Raw genomic sequence first — 19,375 nt, 5'->3', positions numbered from 1 at the left:
ATCAGAAGAATTAAATGACGTGTGTAATGAAGCGTGGGTTGCCCCTGATAAAAAACTGATAATTTCAAAGAAATTATTGGCATTATACCCTTTCCCGCCAGAGGTTAGGGAGCGCTGGGAAACACCTCCTAGGGTGGACAAGGCGCTAACACGCTTATCTAAACAAGTGGCGTTACCCTCTCCTGAGACGGCCGCACTTAAAGATCCATCAGATAGGAGGATGGAAAATATCCAAAAAAGTATATACACACATGCAGGTGTTATACTACGACCAGCTGTAGCGACTGCCTGGATGGGCAGTGCTGGGGTAGTTTGGTCAGAGTCCCTGATTGAAAATATTGATACCCTGGACAGGGACAATATTTTACTGTCGTTAGAACAAATAAAGGATGCATTTCTTTATATGCGTGATGCACAGAGGGATATCTGCACACTGGCATCACGGGTAAGTGCTATGTCCATTTCGGCCAGAAGAGTTTTATGGACGCGACAGTGGTCAGGTGATGCGGATTCAAAACGGCATATGGAAGTTTTGCCGTATAAAGGGGAGGAGTTATTTGGAGTCGGTCTATCAGATTTGGTGGCCACGGCTACAGCCGGGAAATCCACCTTTCTACCTCAAGTCACTCCCCCACAGAAAAAGGCACCGACTTTTCAACCGCAGCCCTTTCGTTCCTTTAAAAATAAGAGAGCAAAGGGCTATTCATATCTGCCACGAGGCAAAGGTCGAGGGAAGAGACAGCAACACGCAGCTCCTTCCCAGGAACAGAAGCCCTCCCCGGCTTCTACAAAAGCCTCAGCATGACGCTGGGGCTCCTCAAGCGGACTCGGGGATGGTGGGCGGTCGTCTCAAAAATTACAGCGCGCAGTGGGCTCACTCGCAGGTAGATCCCTGGATCCTGCAGATAATATCTCAAGGGTACAGGTTGGAATTAGAGACGGATCCACCTCGCCGTTTCCTGAAGTCTGCTTTACCAACGTCCCCCTCCGAAAGGGAGACGGTTTTGGAAGCCATTCACAAGCTGTACTCTCAGCAGGTGATAGTCAAGGTACCTCTTCTACAACAAGGGAAGGGGTATTATTCCACTCTTTTTGTGGTACCGAAGCCGGATGGCTCGGTAAGGCCTATTCTAAATCTGAAGTCCTTGAACCTGTACATAAAGAAGTTCAAGTTCAAAATGGAGTCACTCAGAGCAGTGATAGCGAACCTGGAAGAGGGGGACTTTATGGTATCCTTGGACATCAAGGATGCGTATCTCCACGTTCCAATTTACCCCTCACACCAGGGGTACCTCAGGTTCGTTGTACAAAACTGTCACTATCAGTTTCAGACGCTGCCGTTCGGATTGTCCACGGCACCTCGGATCTTTACAAAGGTAATGGCCGAGATGATGATTCTTCTTCGAAGAAAAGGCGTATTAATTATCCCATACTTGGACGATCTCCTAATAAGGGCGAGGTCCAGAGAACAGCTAGAGATGGGATTAGCACTGTCTCAAGAAGTGCTAAAACAGCACGGGTGGATTCTGAATATTCCAAAATCCCAGTTAATGCCGACAACTCGTCTGCTGTTCCTAGGGATGATTCTGGACACGGTTCAGAAAAAGGTTTTTCTCCCGGAGGAAAAAGCCAAGGAGTTATCCGAGCTTGTCAGGAACCTCCTAAAACCAGGAAAGGTGTCTGTACATCAATGCACAAGAGTCCTGGGAAAAATGGTAGCTTCTTACGAAGCAATTCCATTCGGCAGATTCCACGCAAGAATTTTCCAAAGGGATCTGTTGGACAAATGGTCAGGGTCGCATCTTCAGATGCACCTACGGATAACCCTGTCTCCAAGGACAAGGGTGTCTCTTCTGTGGTGGTTGCAGAGTCCTCATCTATTGGAGGGCCGCAGATTCGGCATACAGGATTGGATCCTGGTGACCACGGACGCCAGCCTGAGAGGCTGGGGAGCAGTCACACAAGGAAGAAACTTCCAGGGAGTATGGACGAGCCTGGAAACGTCTCTTCACATAAACATTCTGGAACTAAGAGCAATATACAATGCTCTAAGCCAGGCAGAACCTCTGCTTCAGGGAAAACCGGTGTTGATCCAGTCGGACAACATCACGGCAGTCGCCCATGTGAACAGACAGGGCGGCACAAGAAGCAGGAGTGCAATGGCAGAAGCTGCAAGGATTCTTCGCTGGGCAGAGAATCATGTGATAGCGCTATCAGCAGTGTTCATCCCGGGAGTGGACAACTGGGAAGCAGACTTCCTCAGCAGACACGATCTTCACCCGGGAGAGTGGGGACTTCATCCAGAAGTCTTCCACATGCTGGTAACCCGTTGGGAAAGACCAATGGTGGACATGATGGCGTCTCGCCTCAACAAAAAACTGGACAGGTATTGCGCCAGGTCAAGAGATCCGCAGGCAATAGCTGTGGACGCGCTGGTAACGCCTTGGGTGTACCAGTCGGTGTATGTGTTTCCTCCTCTGCCTCTCATACCAAAAGTATTGAGAATTATACGGCAAAGAGGCGTAAGAACGATACTAGTGGTTCCGGATTGGCCAAGAAGGACTTGGTACCCGGAACTTCAAGAGATGATCACGGAAGATCCGTGGCCTCTACCTCTAAGGAGGGACTTGCTTCAGCAGGGTCCCTGTCTGTTTCAAGACTTACCGCGGCTGCGTTTGACGGCATGGCGGTTGAACGCCGGATCCTAATGGAAAAAGGCATGCCGGAAGAAGTCATTCCTACTTTGATTAAAGCAAGGAAAGAAGTAACCGTGCAACATTATCACCGAATTTGGCGAAAATATGTTGCGTGGTGCGAAGATCGGAGTGCTCCGACGGAGGAATTTCAACTGGGTCGAGTCCTACATTTCCTGCAATCAGGATTGTCTATGGGTCTCAAATTGGGATCTATTAAGGTTCAAATTTCGGCCCTGTCGATTTTCTTTCAAAAAGAATTGGCTTCAGTCCCTGAAGTCCAGACCTTTGTGAAGGGAGTGCTGCATATACAGCCTCCTGTGGTGCCTCCAGTGGCACCGTGGGATCTCAATGTAGTTTTGGATTTTCTAAAATCTCATTGGTTTGAACCACTAAATAAGGTGGATTTGAAATATCTCACTTGGAAAGTGACCATGCTTCTAGCCCTGGCTTCTGCCAGGAGAGTGTCAGAATTGGCAGCTTTATCTTACAAAAGCCCATATCTGATTTTCCATTCGGACAGGGCAGAACTGCGGACTCGTCCGCATTTTCTCCCTAAGGTGGTGTCAGCATTTCATCTGAACCAGCCTATTGTAGTGCCTGCGGCTACAAGTGACTTGGAGGACTCCAAGTTACTGGACGTTGTCAGAGCATTAAAAATATATATTGCAAGAACAGCTGGAGTCAGAAAATCTGACTCGTTGTTTATATTGTATGCACCCAACAAGATGGGTGCTCCTGCGTCTAAGCAGACGATTGCTCGTTGGATCTGTAGCACAATCCAACTGGCACATTCTGTGGCAGGCCTGCCACAGCCTAAATCTGTAAAGGCACACTCCACAAGGAAGGTGGGCTCATCTTGGGCGGCTGCCCGAGGGGTCTCGGCATTACAACTTTGCCGAGCAGCTACGTGGTCAGGGGAGAACACGTTTGTAAAATTTTACAAATTTGATACTCTGGCTAAGGAGGACCTGGAGTTCTCTCATTCGGTGCTGCAGAGTCATCCGCACTCTCCCGCCCGTTTGGGAGCTTTGGTATAATCCCCATGGTCCTTTCAGGAACCCCAGCATCCACTAGGACGATAGAGAAAATAAGATTTTACTTACCGATAAATCTATTTCTCGGAGTCCGTAGTGGATGCTGGGCGCCCATCCCAAGTGCGGATTATCTGCATAAATTGTACATAGTTATTGTTAACTTATTCGGGTTATTGTTGTAGGAAGCCATCTTTCAGAGGCTCCGCTGTTATCATACTGTTAACTGGGTTTAGATCACAAGTTGTACGGTGTGATTGGTGTGGCTGGTATGAGTCTTACCCGGGATTCAAAATCCTCCCTTATTGTGTACGCTCGTCCGGGCACAGTACCTAACTGGAGTCTGGAGGAGGGTCATAGGGGGAGGAGCCAGTGCACACCACCTGATCGGAAAAAGCTTTACTTTTTGTGCCCTGTCTCCTGCGGAGCCGCTATTCCCCATGGTCCTTTCAGGAACCCCAGCATCCACTACGGACTCCGAGAAATAGATTTATCGGTAAGTAAAATCTTATTTTAATGCACAAAGTTATAAAAAATATTGGCTAAAATTACCTTCAGGCTGTGTGTATAAGGTGTATATGTAACATAAATGCATTCTGTGCTTAGATTTAGGTCCCATCACCATGATATCTCATTATGGTATGCAATTATTCCAAAATACGGAAAAATCCCATATCCAAAATACCTCTGGTCCCAAGCATTTTGGATAAGGGAGACTCAACCTGTATGACTAATAATAATAATCTAATACAGAAAGACGCAGAGACATACATTTGGCAGAAAAGCTGTTAGTTATTAATTATTTATTTACATTTATATTTAAGGGAAAGTTTGGTAGCAAAGAAAGGACGTCCAGAATCTGCACAATTCACAGTGCACAATAACAACCAACACGTTTCATTGTAGCCAGATAATGCCCAAGGTGCACAACTCAACACCTGCCTTCTAACTTGACTACCCACCCGTTTGGGCAATCATACTGCCACCTGTTAGGGTTGTACAGCCAACTCCCAGTCAACGAAGGGAGTGCACCCAAAAATATTTTGCACCCGGACTGGACAGTAGACGTTCTTAGCCAACAATAAATCACCAACCAAGAAAACTATAAGGAAGGAAAGATGGGAAGACTGGAACAAAGAGGTTTTGGCCCACAGACCAAACCTTAAATAAAATCCAAAATAGAGACACACCATAGGTAGGCTAAGTCATGTGATCAGCCTTCATGCCAGCCCCCATCCTAGAGGTTTAAATTACATAATTTCTTATTGCAATCATCTGGTTTCTCTTCTGAAAACCCTTACTGGTGTCACTGTGACTGCACAAGGGGACGAATTTAGACTTGATCATGGATGTGCTAAATTTAGCACATCTACGATCATTCTCTCAGATATGCGGAGGGGCGCCCAGCACAGGGATAGTCCGCCCTGCATGTCTGTCTCTGACCCCGCTCCCCCCGCATGGGTGCGAAAGCATCGCACGGCGACGATGCCTTCGCACCCGGTGAGTAGCTCCCTGCCTGCACAGCTAGTGCACATCCTACGTCCCGGGTCGCAGCAGCTGTCACATCACACATCCACCACGGCCCGCCTTCCCCCAGTGGTCTGGACACACCTTCATTGTCCGGAATGCGCCCCGCCAACGGCGTTCTAACGCTGTTGGCACGCCCCCTCCCACCCTGCATCCGCCTCTGCCTGTCAATCGCAGCCCTGAGATGTTTTTAGCATCTCACTGGGCTCCCGGGTGCATATGCGCAGTGCGCCCGCTGCGCGAACACACTCCGCAAAATGCTTCAGACTGTGATCGCTGCCGCTGCAGTGATCCAGCCTGAATTAGGCCCAATGTGCTGCTGTGTGTGGAGGAGGTGGCATTAGGGATACAGTAGTCAAGCGATGGGTGTTCCTGGACAGCATCTGAGAGGTGGCCGGAAGCGAGCGCAAAAAAGGCCATCTCATGGCCGTGTAATGCGGCTGCCACCGGTGTGTCAGTGTCATTATCTGACATAGCTTCTTCCATAAAGGCCATGTTCAGATGGAGTCACTGCGCCTGCCATAGACTGGTACAAGTGTTGATGGTGGTTGAGATGATGCCCTGATGGTGGACTGTCTTGAACCATTGTCTTTGCTACTGCATACAGGGGTGCAAAAAGTGGGTATCAGGGCTTGCATTCTCTGGCGCATGCTAGTGCACAAGGGGAAGGCATAAAATAGCATTAGCATATTATCACACCCACAACTGCAACGGGCGACGCAATATCGTTCATCTCTTAATCAGTTCATCTCTTAACCAGGCACATTGTCCCTAATCAATGAAAAAATATAAAGCAGAGAAAATATTTAGGTATTTTCTATAATATGTTGCAGCTTCCAGTGATTTACAGAAATGGAACCTGCAGGCACTTTTAGCACCACCCCATTGGCTAACCTCTCCTTTACTAACATTCTAGTTTTACAGATCAGAAGAGAGGATCACTGCAGTACACAATTCATCCCCTCCTCCGTCTGTACTTAAGTAGCATGCAGGAAACAGTCATCCCTATGACTACTGTGCCTAATGCTGAATCAAAACTTGAGTTTGGTAAATCAATATACAGCCATACTGAGGGTGTCTTAGAGGACAACATTCTCCTTCCAGTGGTGAATGGCACAGTCCTTCCCACTCACCCACCATGGAACACACGACTGCAGGTGGGAGGGCAGGACAAAGCCCTAAAATAGAAGCTGTGCCACCTAACTTGGGACAGCTGGAAGGTAATTTACCCTAGTGTACCCATATTATTATTATAACCAAGGGTCTATTGCACAGGCCCCTTAACAGCCACACTGCATAGATATCCTCTTTGTAGCTGAAATGAACCAAGACATTCTAACACAATCATATTGCACTAAGTCCCACCACACAACCAACAGCAGTGATATATGTCAGCCATACTGATCAGAGTACCTTCTCGCAATTACCAGCCACACATTACATGGCATACTGTACAGACCCAACACTCTATGCCACATAGTACATATGGGTTGGGTATGTGTGACTGGCGATCAGGAGACCAACGTCGGGATCCCGGCTGTTAGATGGCTGGCGGGGGAGGGGTTGAGCACAGCAAAGCCCCTTGTGGGCTTGCTGAGCTCGCCACAGGTTCTATTCCCACTCTATGGGTGTCATGGACAACCACAAGGAGGAATAGTCCCTGTTGGCCGGCATGCCGACCGTCGGGATAGTGAGGGTTCGGGATGTAGGTGCCGGTATTGTGACCGGCGGTCTCCTGACCATTGGTCACATAACTACATCCCGTACAGATATGTAGGATCTGTCATTGCCAGCTTCAATGAACAGAGCGCACTGTTGCCTGTTATATTGCTCAGACTCACTACGGCGAGCTATACTGCACAGACACTCACCACAGCCAGCTATACTGCACAGACACTCACCACAGCCAGCTATACTGACTAACTTTTCATAGACTGATATACAGTATTGCACAGACACTCACCAGAGCCCAGCTATATTGCAAAGAGGCTCAAACACATTCAGCTATATTGCACACTACCTGTGGTTAGTGTATGTGCAATATAGCTGGCTGTGGTAAGTGTATACTCACCACAGCCAGCTATATTGCACAGACACCACAGCCAGCTATATTGCCTGACTTGTCACTGCCAGCTATACTGCACAGACTCATCACAGCCAGCTGGATTGCAAAGAGACTCACCACAACCATCTACATGGCAAAGAGACTCATCACAGCCAGCTATATTGCACACTAACTGTGGTTAGTGTCTGTGGAATATAGCTGGCTATGGTGAGTGTATACTCACGACAGCCAGCTTTATTTTATAGACACTAATGACAGCCAGCTATATTGCACTGACTCACCGTAGCCAGCTATACTGCCTGACTCGTCACATCCAGCTATATTGCACAGACTCACCACAGCCAGCTAGACTGCAAAGATACTCACCACAGCTATCTAAATGGCAAGACTCACCATATCCAGCTATATTGCAAATAAACTCCTCCACAGCCAGCCAGATTGCACTGACTCACCACAGCCAGCTATAATGTGCTGACTCACCACAGCCAGCTAGATTGCACTGACTCACCACAGCAAGCTACGGTATATTGTACAGGCTAACCACAGGCAACTAGATTGCAGAGACACTCCTTGTCAGCCACATTACACAGACAGCCTTCCTTTACAAGTAAATTGCAAAGGGATGCTCATCAGTAGCCTTATTGCACAAATCTCTTTTGGGTGTAATAAGTCTTTTAGGGGGAGTAGCTATGGTAATAGTCTGAACCGTAAAGTTACATTTTACACTGACCAGAGCCATAAGTAGAAATTTTGGTGCCCTGTGTCAACAAGAACAATTGCATCCCCACACCCCATATTTTCAATAGGGGCATGGTGTTGCTGGGAAGGGGCCATACACTAGTACTCCCAATTCAGATTATGCCACACAGTAGTGCAACTTTATTCACATTACACCACATGTAGTGCCCCTTATTCACGTTACATCAAAAAGTAGTGTCCCTTATCCACATTACACCAAATGTAGTGTCCCTTATACACATTACACCACACATAGTGTCCCTTATTCGCGTTACATCACACAGTAGTGTCCCTTAGTCACATTACACCACACGTAGTGTCCCTTATTCACATTACATGACACAGTAGTGACCCTTAGTCACATTACACCACACCGTATTACTCCTTATTCACATTATACCACAAAGTAGTGCCCTTTATACACATTACGCAACGTAATGTACCTTATACAAATAATGCCTTACAGTAGTAGCACCCCTTATACAAATAATACCATACAGTAGCAGCACCCCTTATACGCATTATGCCCCACATTAGTAATGCTTTCATACACATATGGTCACACATTATGCCATTCTAGTAAAACAGTCCCAGCATATGCCAAGTAACTGCAGCCTGCTCTTTCTCTCCCTGCATCACTGTTGTAGCTGGTGCACCTGTCCTCTCCTATAGGATGACTCTCCTGTCTCAGTTGCAGTTTTACAGTCTTTACCTGCCTGATTTCCTTTACTCCTCCTTCTTAACTAACCTCAATAGCTGCCCCGCATGTACATGCCTAATTCCCTTCACCTCTATCATTTATTTAAGTATTGCCTCTTGCCTCTTCCCTCCAATTTTACCACCCTGCTCCAATGCCCAGTGCAATGGGACAGGGGTGGGCTGCGACTGGCATACACTGCCCTCCCTGCTCTGATGCTCAGTACAGACATCTGGCCGCCAGGTCCACCACATGATGTCATTATGCTGCACGACATCCGCTGCATGCGCAGTGCTCCTCTGGGAATGGAGCCCGTTTGCTGCAATGTATATATAGCGGTGCGCCCAGGCAGAGTAGAAGCCAGATGCACTGATACTAATTTACATTGCAGAGGGTGCCTGGCAATTACAAATTGTAGCGGCCAGTTGCGCCCACAGAGCATGTGTGCTCTGTGCCGTGACACCGGCCGCACCACCCTAGTTATGGCCCTGACACTAACTTCAGTATGTTCCCTCTATACCAATGAGATCCTAATAGTAGAAAGTGGATGTGCACCATTGTGTAAAGTAGCCAAATTGGTACGTTGGACATAAGTTCATGCACTGCCCGGTCATATATTCTACAGTTAGTAAACTATACTTATTGTGTGATATGTATAGCAGCACAAAGGGTGATATATATGTCCACATTTACAATGATAACAATCAGAATGCTGACATGGTCACAATTTGGACACTGACATAATGTTGACATGTTCAACATGCCAGCAGTACTACAGTATTTTATCATACCTCCCAACTTTGCTTTAAACCAGGGAGGGACATCAATGTGCTCCCGAAATTAGGGTGAGTGGCCTATTGGAAAGGGGGCGTGGCCTTGTGGCAAGTGCCACGATTGCAAGCCACACCCCCATTGTCGTCATTATGGGGGCATGAACAGAGCTGCTGGCCATGCCCCTTGTCCCTCTCGGGCGGGAATAGACACTGTGCGCATGCGCACAGTATCTATTCACCGCTGCTCTGCTCAGAGCAGCGAGTGATATTTGTGGGATGTCTCCCAACTGCCCCCCCTCCCCCCACCGCTGACACTGCGGCCCGTGGGTGGGACAGCAGAACAGACCGTGAAAACCAGGACTGTCCCGCCAAATTCAGGACAGTTGGGAGGTATGTTTTATGCTAACCATAACCTAAATCGAACCGACAGCCTAACCCTAATCTAACCCTAACGCTCATATGAGCATACGTACAGATGGTGTAATGGTTAGCATTACTGCCTCACAGTACTGATTCCCATCACGAACCTATCTGTGTGAAGTTTGTATATTCTCGTCATGTTTTCTGTTTCTTCCCACAATCCAAAAATATACTGGTATGTTAACAGGTTAATTAAGTGTGTGTGTGTGTGTGTGTGTGTGTGTGTGTGTGTGTGTGTGTGTGTGTGTGCGCGCTTAGGGAAGACTAGATGGGCCAAGTGGTTCTTATCTGCCGTCAAATTCTAAGTTTCTGTGTTTTCAACATTATGCACTGTACATGTCGAGATGCTGATCAAATATGTCAACATTCTGAATCTTTCGACATTACAGTGTCAAAATTCTGAATGCGACATCGTAACTACATACCAACGCAAATAATATACATTTTCCTCTTCAAGCGTTGATGACAGTTTCTCATTCACTTGCCTCATTTTCATTTGGAAAATAAGGAAGGCAGAACGGAACGGGTCTTGGCTGAGATGAGAAGAAATGGCTTGTTGGATTTATCTGTGCTAGACAGTCTTCCTCCAGTACTTGGCACGCTCTCTCCAGAAGGACTTCTGAGTGCCAATCAAGCTCCTGCTAGAACAGAAATGTAAAGTTTATGAAGTAAGATGTTTATGGTACTATACAAACACAAATGACTCTGAAACCATTGCCTCCACGAGGAGTATTTATCAATCCAGGAAATAGTGACATTACTGAGATACAAAGGGGGCAATTCAATTAAGAGGTCGGCCCCATTGTAGCCTTGCATGCTATGTTTTTGCGCAGATTTCTGGCAATCACATTATGGGGCCAATTCAGTAAGGTTAGCAAATTCTGCTAATCAGCAGAATTTTCTAACCATTAGCACGCATGCTGGGGGCTGTCCAGCGCTGGGCAAGGCCGCCCAGCATGCTGACCGGCGCCTCCCCCCCTGCTTCAAGCAGAAATTGCGAACAGCACGCAATTTCTGCTTGTTAGCAGAAATTAAGGCTGACTCCTGCCGGTGCAGCTTAGCTGTGGCCGCAGGAGTCCTGGGGCCATTTTTGTTGTCGCAGCGGCTGCGTGTGACGTCACGCGGCCGCATCCCCGACACGCCCCCGTTCGTGTGTACCAGCCCACCATTTGGGCTGGCACGCCCCTGCAATGCTCCGTTTCCATCCAGAAAACGAAGCGTTGCAGCCGCCCTCCCGCCTCACGACCGCTTCTGCCTGATTGACAGGCAGAGGCGGTCGTAATTTCTGCGGTCCTCCGCAGAAATTGCGGGCGCATGTGCAGTAGGGCCTGCTGCGCATGCGCCAATGGCCCCTCAGCAAAAATTCCGTACGAATCGCTACTTGCAATTCATACTGAAATTGCCCCTATATCGCTTATATTTGCTTGCAGGTCAATGTAGCCAAAGTTCAACATTTTTTGCACCTTTGTAAATATGACAAATTTAAACCAGACAGTCGATGTTTATTAATTGACTTCGATAATTTTTCCTTCTCTTACGATAGAGAAAATAATCTCCACAAAGTTTCAACTGTGCGTTGTGGAGTCGCACACAAAGTGACTGTAGTGGGCGGAAGCAGAAGCCTGAATTACCCCTTATGCTAATGCACACATCTGAAAGGCGGGTGGCACTTAATATGCCGGCTGTCGGGATCCCACGCTCAGCATACCAGCGCCGGAATCCTGACAGCCGGCATACAGACAACTATTTTCCCTCTTGGGGTGTCCACAACACCCCTGGAGGGAGAATAAATACTGAGCTCGCCCCGCGGCCGGTATATTGGCGGTCGGGATCCTGGTGCCCAGCATACCGGTGCCGGGATCCCGAGCGCCGGCATACCGTAGTAGACCCGTAGGACTAATATGTGGGTTTGTGCATGTGCAAGCGGAAACCCATGCTAACCATTGATTTTACACCGCCCTCCACAACTGTCATCATTCGTAACTGCACTTTCACTTTGCTAGGCCGGAAACAGATATTCTGTACATACCTGCTGCCCATTACACAGGAAACACAAGAAAGCATCTCTAAGACACTTCCTAAGCTCACAGAGATCATCATTGTTACAAAGGCTGCTTGGGTCAAAGAAAATTCCCTGTGAATAAAACAATGATATGAAAGTTTGTTTAGATACTTGACACTCTTTAAGAAAGCACTAAAGAACCTGTCTATTATATTAGGGGAGATTATTCTCAGACTATTTTACTGTCAATGCTGGGGTCTAGATGGTTGAAAGTCTATTTGGAATGGACTGTTGGCCAGTGATTGGCAGATACAAGTTATTATTATTACATTTTGCTTATAAGGCACCACCAGTGGTTTGCAGTGCCGTACATACTGTATAGCACACATTAGAACAAAACAGGGGAAACACAACATCACATTACAGTATATAAAACTAAATGGAGCACAAGTGACAATTAGCACCACAAATCTCAATACACAATACAGCTGGAATGTAAGGTAAGCAGGGGCGGATTGGGAACAAAAAGCGGCCCTGGAAAAAATTGTACTAGTGGCCCCACATGGGCAGCACCAGAGGTGTAAGGTCTAGCCATGGCCATGGCAGCAGCACCCTCCACCCAAGACTTTCCAGATAGTGGGCATGTCCAGCACCAAGGGGGAAGTTAAAAAGAAATAAAATTAAATATTATGAGCACATTATATGATACACCTTCAGAATTTAGGAAACTATATAATTCTTTAGAAAGATATATTTTCTTGCTTATTACACCAACCGCGTATCCCAATCACTATTCACTCAATCTTATATGTTAGCCAAGCAGGGAGACAGAGCATACACTAGATCATCTGCAAACACAGGCTAAGTGGCAAAGTAATTTTCATATAAGCAAAATATTTTGCATCTTATTCATTATGTCTATAAATAAGACCATATGTAATAAAAACAAAACAGGCCCCACGGGTGCGTCGGCCCACCGGGGATCTTTCCTGTAAGCCCTATGGCCAATCCGCCTCTGAAGGTAAGCAAAGGAGTATTGGGAGTACTACTATTGGAGTGCAGCCATTGGGAGAGATGAACGGCTCTGAGGGCGGGATGTACTAATGTACATCGCCACCCATCGCCGCCCTGCGCCACGATGCTGATCGCATATGTACTAACATTTATAGAAATCCCAGCACACCAAGTTACAGTGTGTTACACTTATAAAGTACATATGAGCTGCAGTAGAACACTGTGAAAGAATGCTTTACATTACAACTCTGCTATAAAAATAAGTCAGATGACTAATTTTTTTATAACTCCTAGAGATGCAATAGTTCAGTATAGGAAATCTCCCTCTCCCCACCCCTTTCGACCATTATAGATACCGTTAGGTCCAAAGGAGCTATACATTGGAAACCACAGCTCTTAGGGATACCTCTAATGCATCCTCTCTTTTGATTAAATGATCTCAGTGGCATATACAGTATATTTCATAGAACACCATGTCCTATCTCAGCCTCCTCAGTATCCTCATTACTATATGGCCTTTACTAGTTTTATCTATTTCCTTGTGTAACTCCCAATGGGGTGTTTACTTGCCTCATTGATTGCGGGCCTGAGTTACATTATTAGTGATGCAGGCTAGCCGTATCAATCAAAGGGAGTGTGACTGAGCGGCAGGGCAACAAGCGCCACATGAGAGGGAGAAAGGGTGCATAGGAGCCAGACTTGCATGTGACAATTTGGATATTGCTGGCCCTTAAAGGCAGTAGAGAGTGAAAGAGTATGGAGACATATGTATAGTGTCCATGTAAAGAGCTGCAAAATTGCACAAGAGCCCTATGTCAAGAGTTATGATTCTTAAGAAAGGGTGAGTGGCATCTGGGGGCAACACTGAAGAGAGTTTGAGAGCTGCAATGGGATACATGTGATTGCTAAGAGCCTGCAAGCTGTGAGATGCAGGGTGACATGGAGCAATGTAAAAATAAGAATTTACTCAACGGTAATTCTATTTCTCGTAGTCCGTATTGGATGCTGGGAACTCCGTAAGGACCATGGGGAATAGACGGGCTCCGCAGGAGACTGGGCACTCTAAAAGAAAGATTAGGTACTATCTGGTGTGCACTGGCTCCTCCCTCTATGCCCCTCCTCCAGACCTCAGTTAGGGAAACTGTGCCCGGAAGAGCTGACACAACAAGGAAATGATTTGAAATCCAGGGTAAGACTCATACCAGCCACACCAATCACACTGTACAACTTGTGATAACCATACCCAGTTAACAGTATGAACAACAACTGAGCCTCATTTAACGGATGGCTCATAACTATAACCCTTTAGTTAAGCAATAACTATATACATGTATTGCAGAGAGTCCGCACTTGGGACGGGCGCCCAGCATCCACTACGGACTACGAGAAATAGAATTACCGGTGAGTAAATTCTTATTTTCTCTGACGTCCTAGTGGATGCTGGGAACTCCGTAAGGACCATGGGGATTATACCAAAGCTCCCAAACGGGCGGGAGAGTGCGGATGACTCTGCAGCACCGCATGAGCAAACTCAAGGTCCTCCTCAGCCAGGGTATCAAACTTGTAGAACTTAGCAAACTTGTTTGACCACGACCAAGTAGCAGCTCGGCAAAGCTGTAAAGCCGAGACCCCTCGGGCAGCCGCCCAAGAAGAGCCCACCTTCCTTGTGGAATGGGCTTTCACCATTTTGGATGCGGCAATCCAGCCGCAGAGTGAACCAGCTAAATCGTGCTATAGATCCAGCGAGCAATAGTCTGCTTCGAAGCAGGAGCGCCAACCTTGTTGGCTGCATACAGAATAAACAGCGAGTCAGACGTTCTACTCCCGCCGTTCCGGAAACATAAATTTTCAAAGCCCGGACTACGTCCAGCAACTTGGAATCCTCCAAGTCCCTAGTAGCCGCAGGCACCACAATAGGCTGGTTCAAATGAAACGATGATACCACCCTAGGGAGAAATTGGGGACGAGTCCTCAATTCTGCCCTGTCCATATGGAAGATCAGATAAGGGCTTTTACATGACAAAACCGCCAATTCTGACACACGCCTAGCCGAAGCTAAGGCCAATAGCATGACCACTTTCCACGTGAGATATTTTAGCTCCACGGTCTTAAGTGGCTCAAACCAGTGGGATTTCAGGAAATCCAACACAACGTTAAGATCCCAAGGTGCCACCGGTGGCCCAAAAGGAGGCTGAATATGCAGCACCCCCGGAACAACCTCTGAACTTCAGGCAGTGAAGCCAGTTCTTTTTGAGAGAAAATGGATAGGGCCAAAATCTTGACCTTTATGGATCCTAATTTTAGGCCCATAGTCACTCCTGACTGTAGGAAGTGCAGGAATCGACCCCGCTGGAATTCCTCTGTAGGGCCTTCCTGGCCTCACACCAAGCAATTATTTTCGCTATATGCAGTGAAAAAGTCTTGCTGTCACGTCTTTCCTAGCCTTTATCAGCGTAGGAATAACTGCATCCGGAATGCCCTTTTCCGCTATCATCCGGCGTTCAACCGCCATGCCGTCAAATGCAGCCGCGGTAAGTCTTGGAACAGACAGGGCCCCTGTTGCAACATGTCCTGTCTGAGAGGCAGAAGCCCTGAGTCCTCTGAGAGCATTTCTTGCAGCTCCGGGTACCGAGTCCTTCTTGGCCAATTCGGAGCAAAGAATATTGTTCTCACTCCTCCTTTTATTACAATTCTCAGCCCTTGGGTATGAGAGGAAGAGGAGGGAATACATAGACCGACTGGAACACCCACGGTGTTACTAGTGCGACCACAGCTATCACCTGAGGGTCCCTTGACCCGGCGTAAAACCTTTTTTAGCTTTTTATTGAGGTGGAACGCCATCTAGTCCACCTGAGGCAGTTCCCATCAATTTGCAAACTGCGTGAAGACTTCCTGATGAAGTCCCCACTTTCCCGGGTGGAGGTCGTGCCTGCTGAGGAAGTCTGCTTCCCAGTTGTCCACTCCCGGAATGAACACTGCTGACAGTGCACTTACTTGATTCTCTGCCCAGCGAAGAATTCTGGTGGCTTCTACCCTCGCCACCCTGCTCCTTGTGCCGCCTTGGCGGTTTACATGAATCCCTGCGGTCTGACTGGATCAGAACCGGTTGGTCGCGAAGCAGGATCTCCGCTTGACTTTGGGCGTTGTATATGGCCCTTAGTTCCAGGATATTGATGTGGAGGCAAGTCTGTTGACTTGACCACAGACCTTGGAAATTTCTTCCCTGTGTAACTGCCCCCCACCCTCGGAGGCTTGCATCCGTGGTCACCAGGATCCAGTCCTGAATGCCGAATCTGCGGCCCTCGAGAAGGTGAGCACTCTGCAGCCACCACAGGAGAGATACCCTGGCCCTGGGGGATACGGTGATTAACCGATGCATCTGAAGAGGTGATCCGGACCACTTGTCCAGTAAGTCCCATTGGAAGGTCCTCGCATGGAACCTGCCTAAGAGGATGGCCTCGTATGATGCCACCATCCTTCCCAGGACTCGAGTGCAGTGATGCACTGACACCTGTTTTGGTTTTAATAGATTCCTGACCAGTGTCATGAGCTCCTGAGCTCTCTCTATCGGGAGATAAACCCTTTTCTGGTCTGTGTCTAGGATCGTGCCTAGGAGAGGCAGATGAGCTGTAGGAACCAACTGCGACTTTGGAATATATAGAATCCAGCCGTGTTGCCGTTACACTTCCAGAGAAAGTGATACGCTGTTCAGCAACTGCTCTCTTGATCTCGCTTGTATGAGATCGTCCAAGTACGTGATAATAGTGACACCTTGCTTCCGCAGGAGCACAATCATATCCGCCATTACCTTGGTTATGGCAATCCCGTACCGCAATTCTGAGGTACGCCTAATGAGGTGGATAAATGGGGACATGAAGGTATGCATCCCTTATGACCCGATTCACGATAAAGTCTCCCTCTTTTTAGGCTTGCCCTGACCGCTCTTAGCGATTCCATCTTGAACTTGAACCTTCTCAGGTATATGTTCAGGGATTTTTAATTTAATATGGGTCTGACCGAACCGTCCGGTTTCGGGATTACAACATGGTCGAATAATAACACCCTCTTGTTGAAGGAGGGGACCCTTGACCACCACCTGTTAAAGATACAATTTGTGAATTGCAGTTAACACTGGCTCCCTCTCTTGGGGGGAAGCCCGCAGGGCCGTCGGTGAGGGGGCATCTTCTCACAGTCCAGCTTGTATCCCTGAGACACAATATCTATTGCCCAGGGACCTAACAGGGAGTGAACCCACTTGTGGCTGAACTTACGAAGGCGTGTCCCCACCGGGCCTAGCTCTGCCTGTGGAGCCCCAGCGGCATAGGTGGATTTTTGTAGGGGCCGGGGAGGACTTCTGTTCCTGGGAACTAGCTGTGTTGATCCCAGCTCTGACAAGAAAGGACGCACCTCAGACTTTCTTGTTACTTCATTCGAAAGGCTGCATTTAATAATGTCGTGCTTTCTTAGGCTGTGCAGGAATATAAGGCAAACTAGCAGAATTACCAGCTATAGCTGTGGAGACCAGGCCCGAGAACCCTTCTCCACACAATCCTCAGCCTTCCATATGCCTCTTAAGTTGGCATCATCTGTCCAATGCATATTCTACAGGACACGTCAAGCAGAGATCGACATAGCTTTGACTCTAGGACCCAGTATACTCATGTCTCTTTGGGCATGCTTTATAACTATATATCTATCACTTAAGACAGCATCTTTAATATATTTACTAGGGTCTCAATCTCTGCTGATAAGGTACCTGTCCACGCTGCCACAGCGCTATAAACCCATGCCAACACAATCGCCGGTCTGGGTAGTATACTAGAATGTGCACACTATCTGCAGGATCCCTGAGAATAGCAAGTGCTACCGTCTGTGCAACAGGACACCCTAGGGGAAGATTCTCAACACATCCTGGCCCTAGTGGGGAAAGGATACAGCCTGAGAATTCTCTTGTGGGAAGCTGCCGTCTCTTGTCTGGAGATTCCCGCTCTTTTTCCTCATGAGAGGAGGGAAATTTACCTCAGCATTCTTCCCCTTAAACATGTGTACTCTCGTGTCAGGGACAGATGAGTCATCAGTGATATGCAAATCATCTTTTATTTCAATAATCATATATTGAATACCTTCTAGCCATCTTGGCTGTAACTTTGCATTATCGTAGTCGACAGTGGAGTTAAACTCCGTGTCGATACCAGTGTTTGTTATTTTGGATAGTGAGCATTGTGAGACTCTGAGGTCTCTGTGACATAGGGACAGACATGGGTAGATTTCCTGTCTGTTCCCTAACCATTTGTGCAATAAATTCACCTTAGCACTTACACATATCCAAACAGGTGTCGGCGTTGTCGACGGAGACACCCTCTCACATACCCGCTCTATCACCTCCTTAGAGGAGCCTTTTACCTCAGACATGTCGACACACGCGTACCGACACACCACACACACAGGGGATGCTCTATTTGAGGACAGTTCCCCCACAAGGCCCTTTGGAGAGACAGAGAGAGAGTATGCCAGCACACACCCCAGCGCTATATAACCCAGGGATTACACTACAACTCAGTGTTTACCCAGTAGCTGCTGTATATACAATTTTTGCGCCTAAATTTATGTGCCCCCCCCCCCCTCTCTTTTCACCCTTTGTGTACCAGGATACTGCAGGGGACCTGCCTTTTTGGAAGAAGACGCCCTGCTGGCGTTGAAACGCGTTAAGGATACAGGTGTACCCTTCCACTTATTGAAGTCAAGCTCAATCTGAGCCCACACAGTAGATCAGTTCCTAACGGCCGCTGCACTGCACAGCTTTACATCCCCTTGCTGACGCCCAGGTGCCGGGGCTCCGGTGCCTTCCTGACCTAGCCGGTGGTCCGTCAAAGCGAGTCCGTATTGGAGCCAAGCTAGGAGACGCAACTCCGACATCACCATTCAGAGTGTGGCTGCCTTTCACATACAGCCAGCGGAACACATCTGTGGCTCCAACAGTCCCTTGTCTACATCAGGTGAATTGGAGGGAGGCTCAGTCGGAGCTGCCCGTGGGAGGTAAGCATAGCCGTTTTTGGGTGAGAGCGCATGCACACCGTGTCACAGAGTCAACATCCAGCTATCCGGGTCATATAGCCTATGCACGGCTTTATTCCATTCCAAACCCGACGGCTATCTCAGACACCGCTCTCCCCTCCCCCGTGCGGGGGTAAAACGGCTGGCTGTAGAAACATCACTCCGGGCTCTCCCTGCCAAACACCATTACAGCGGTTTGGTTTTGGTGGACATAATTCATCTGTCCATCCCTACATGTATTTGAGTGCTTATTACCTTCCACAAGGATAACTTCTATCCATAAAAATTTGAAAACCAATATATGTTTGCATGGAATAAGGACTGTTTGGGGACTTCTACATAGCAAGTGAGTTGTTAC

At 47.7% G+C, this 19,375-nt stretch overlaps 1 protein-coding gene across 1 annotated transcript in view; it reads right to left on the bottom strand.

Moving 5' to 3' along the window:
- Window positions 1–10,420: 10,420 nt before the first annotated feature.
- LOC135057399 (uncharacterized) overlaps window positions 10,421–19,375 on the bottom strand; it is a 76,344-nt gene continuing 67,389 nt past the window's right edge. Inside the window, exons 5-6 of the mRNA XM_063963288.1 lie at window positions 11,977–12,081; window positions 10,421–10,588 (exon numbers count right to left, since the gene is read on the bottom strand). Of these exons, the coding sequence (XP_063819358.1) occupies window positions 10,421–10,588; window positions 11,977–12,081 (273 nt within the window). The remainder of the gene's footprint in view (window positions 10,589–11,976; window positions 12,082–19,375) is intronic.

This window comes from Pseudophryne corroboree, chromosome 3 (assembly GCF_028390025.1).
Source record: "Pseudophryne corroboree isolate aPseCor3 chromosome 3, aPseCor3.hap2, whole genome shotgun sequence".
Lineage (NCBI taxonomy): Eukaryota > Metazoa > Chordata > Amphibia > Anura > Myobatrachidae > Pseudophryne > Pseudophryne corroboree.
Note: the sequence above shows the minus strand (reverse complement) of the source record. Positions and strands in the feature narration are given on the sequence as shown.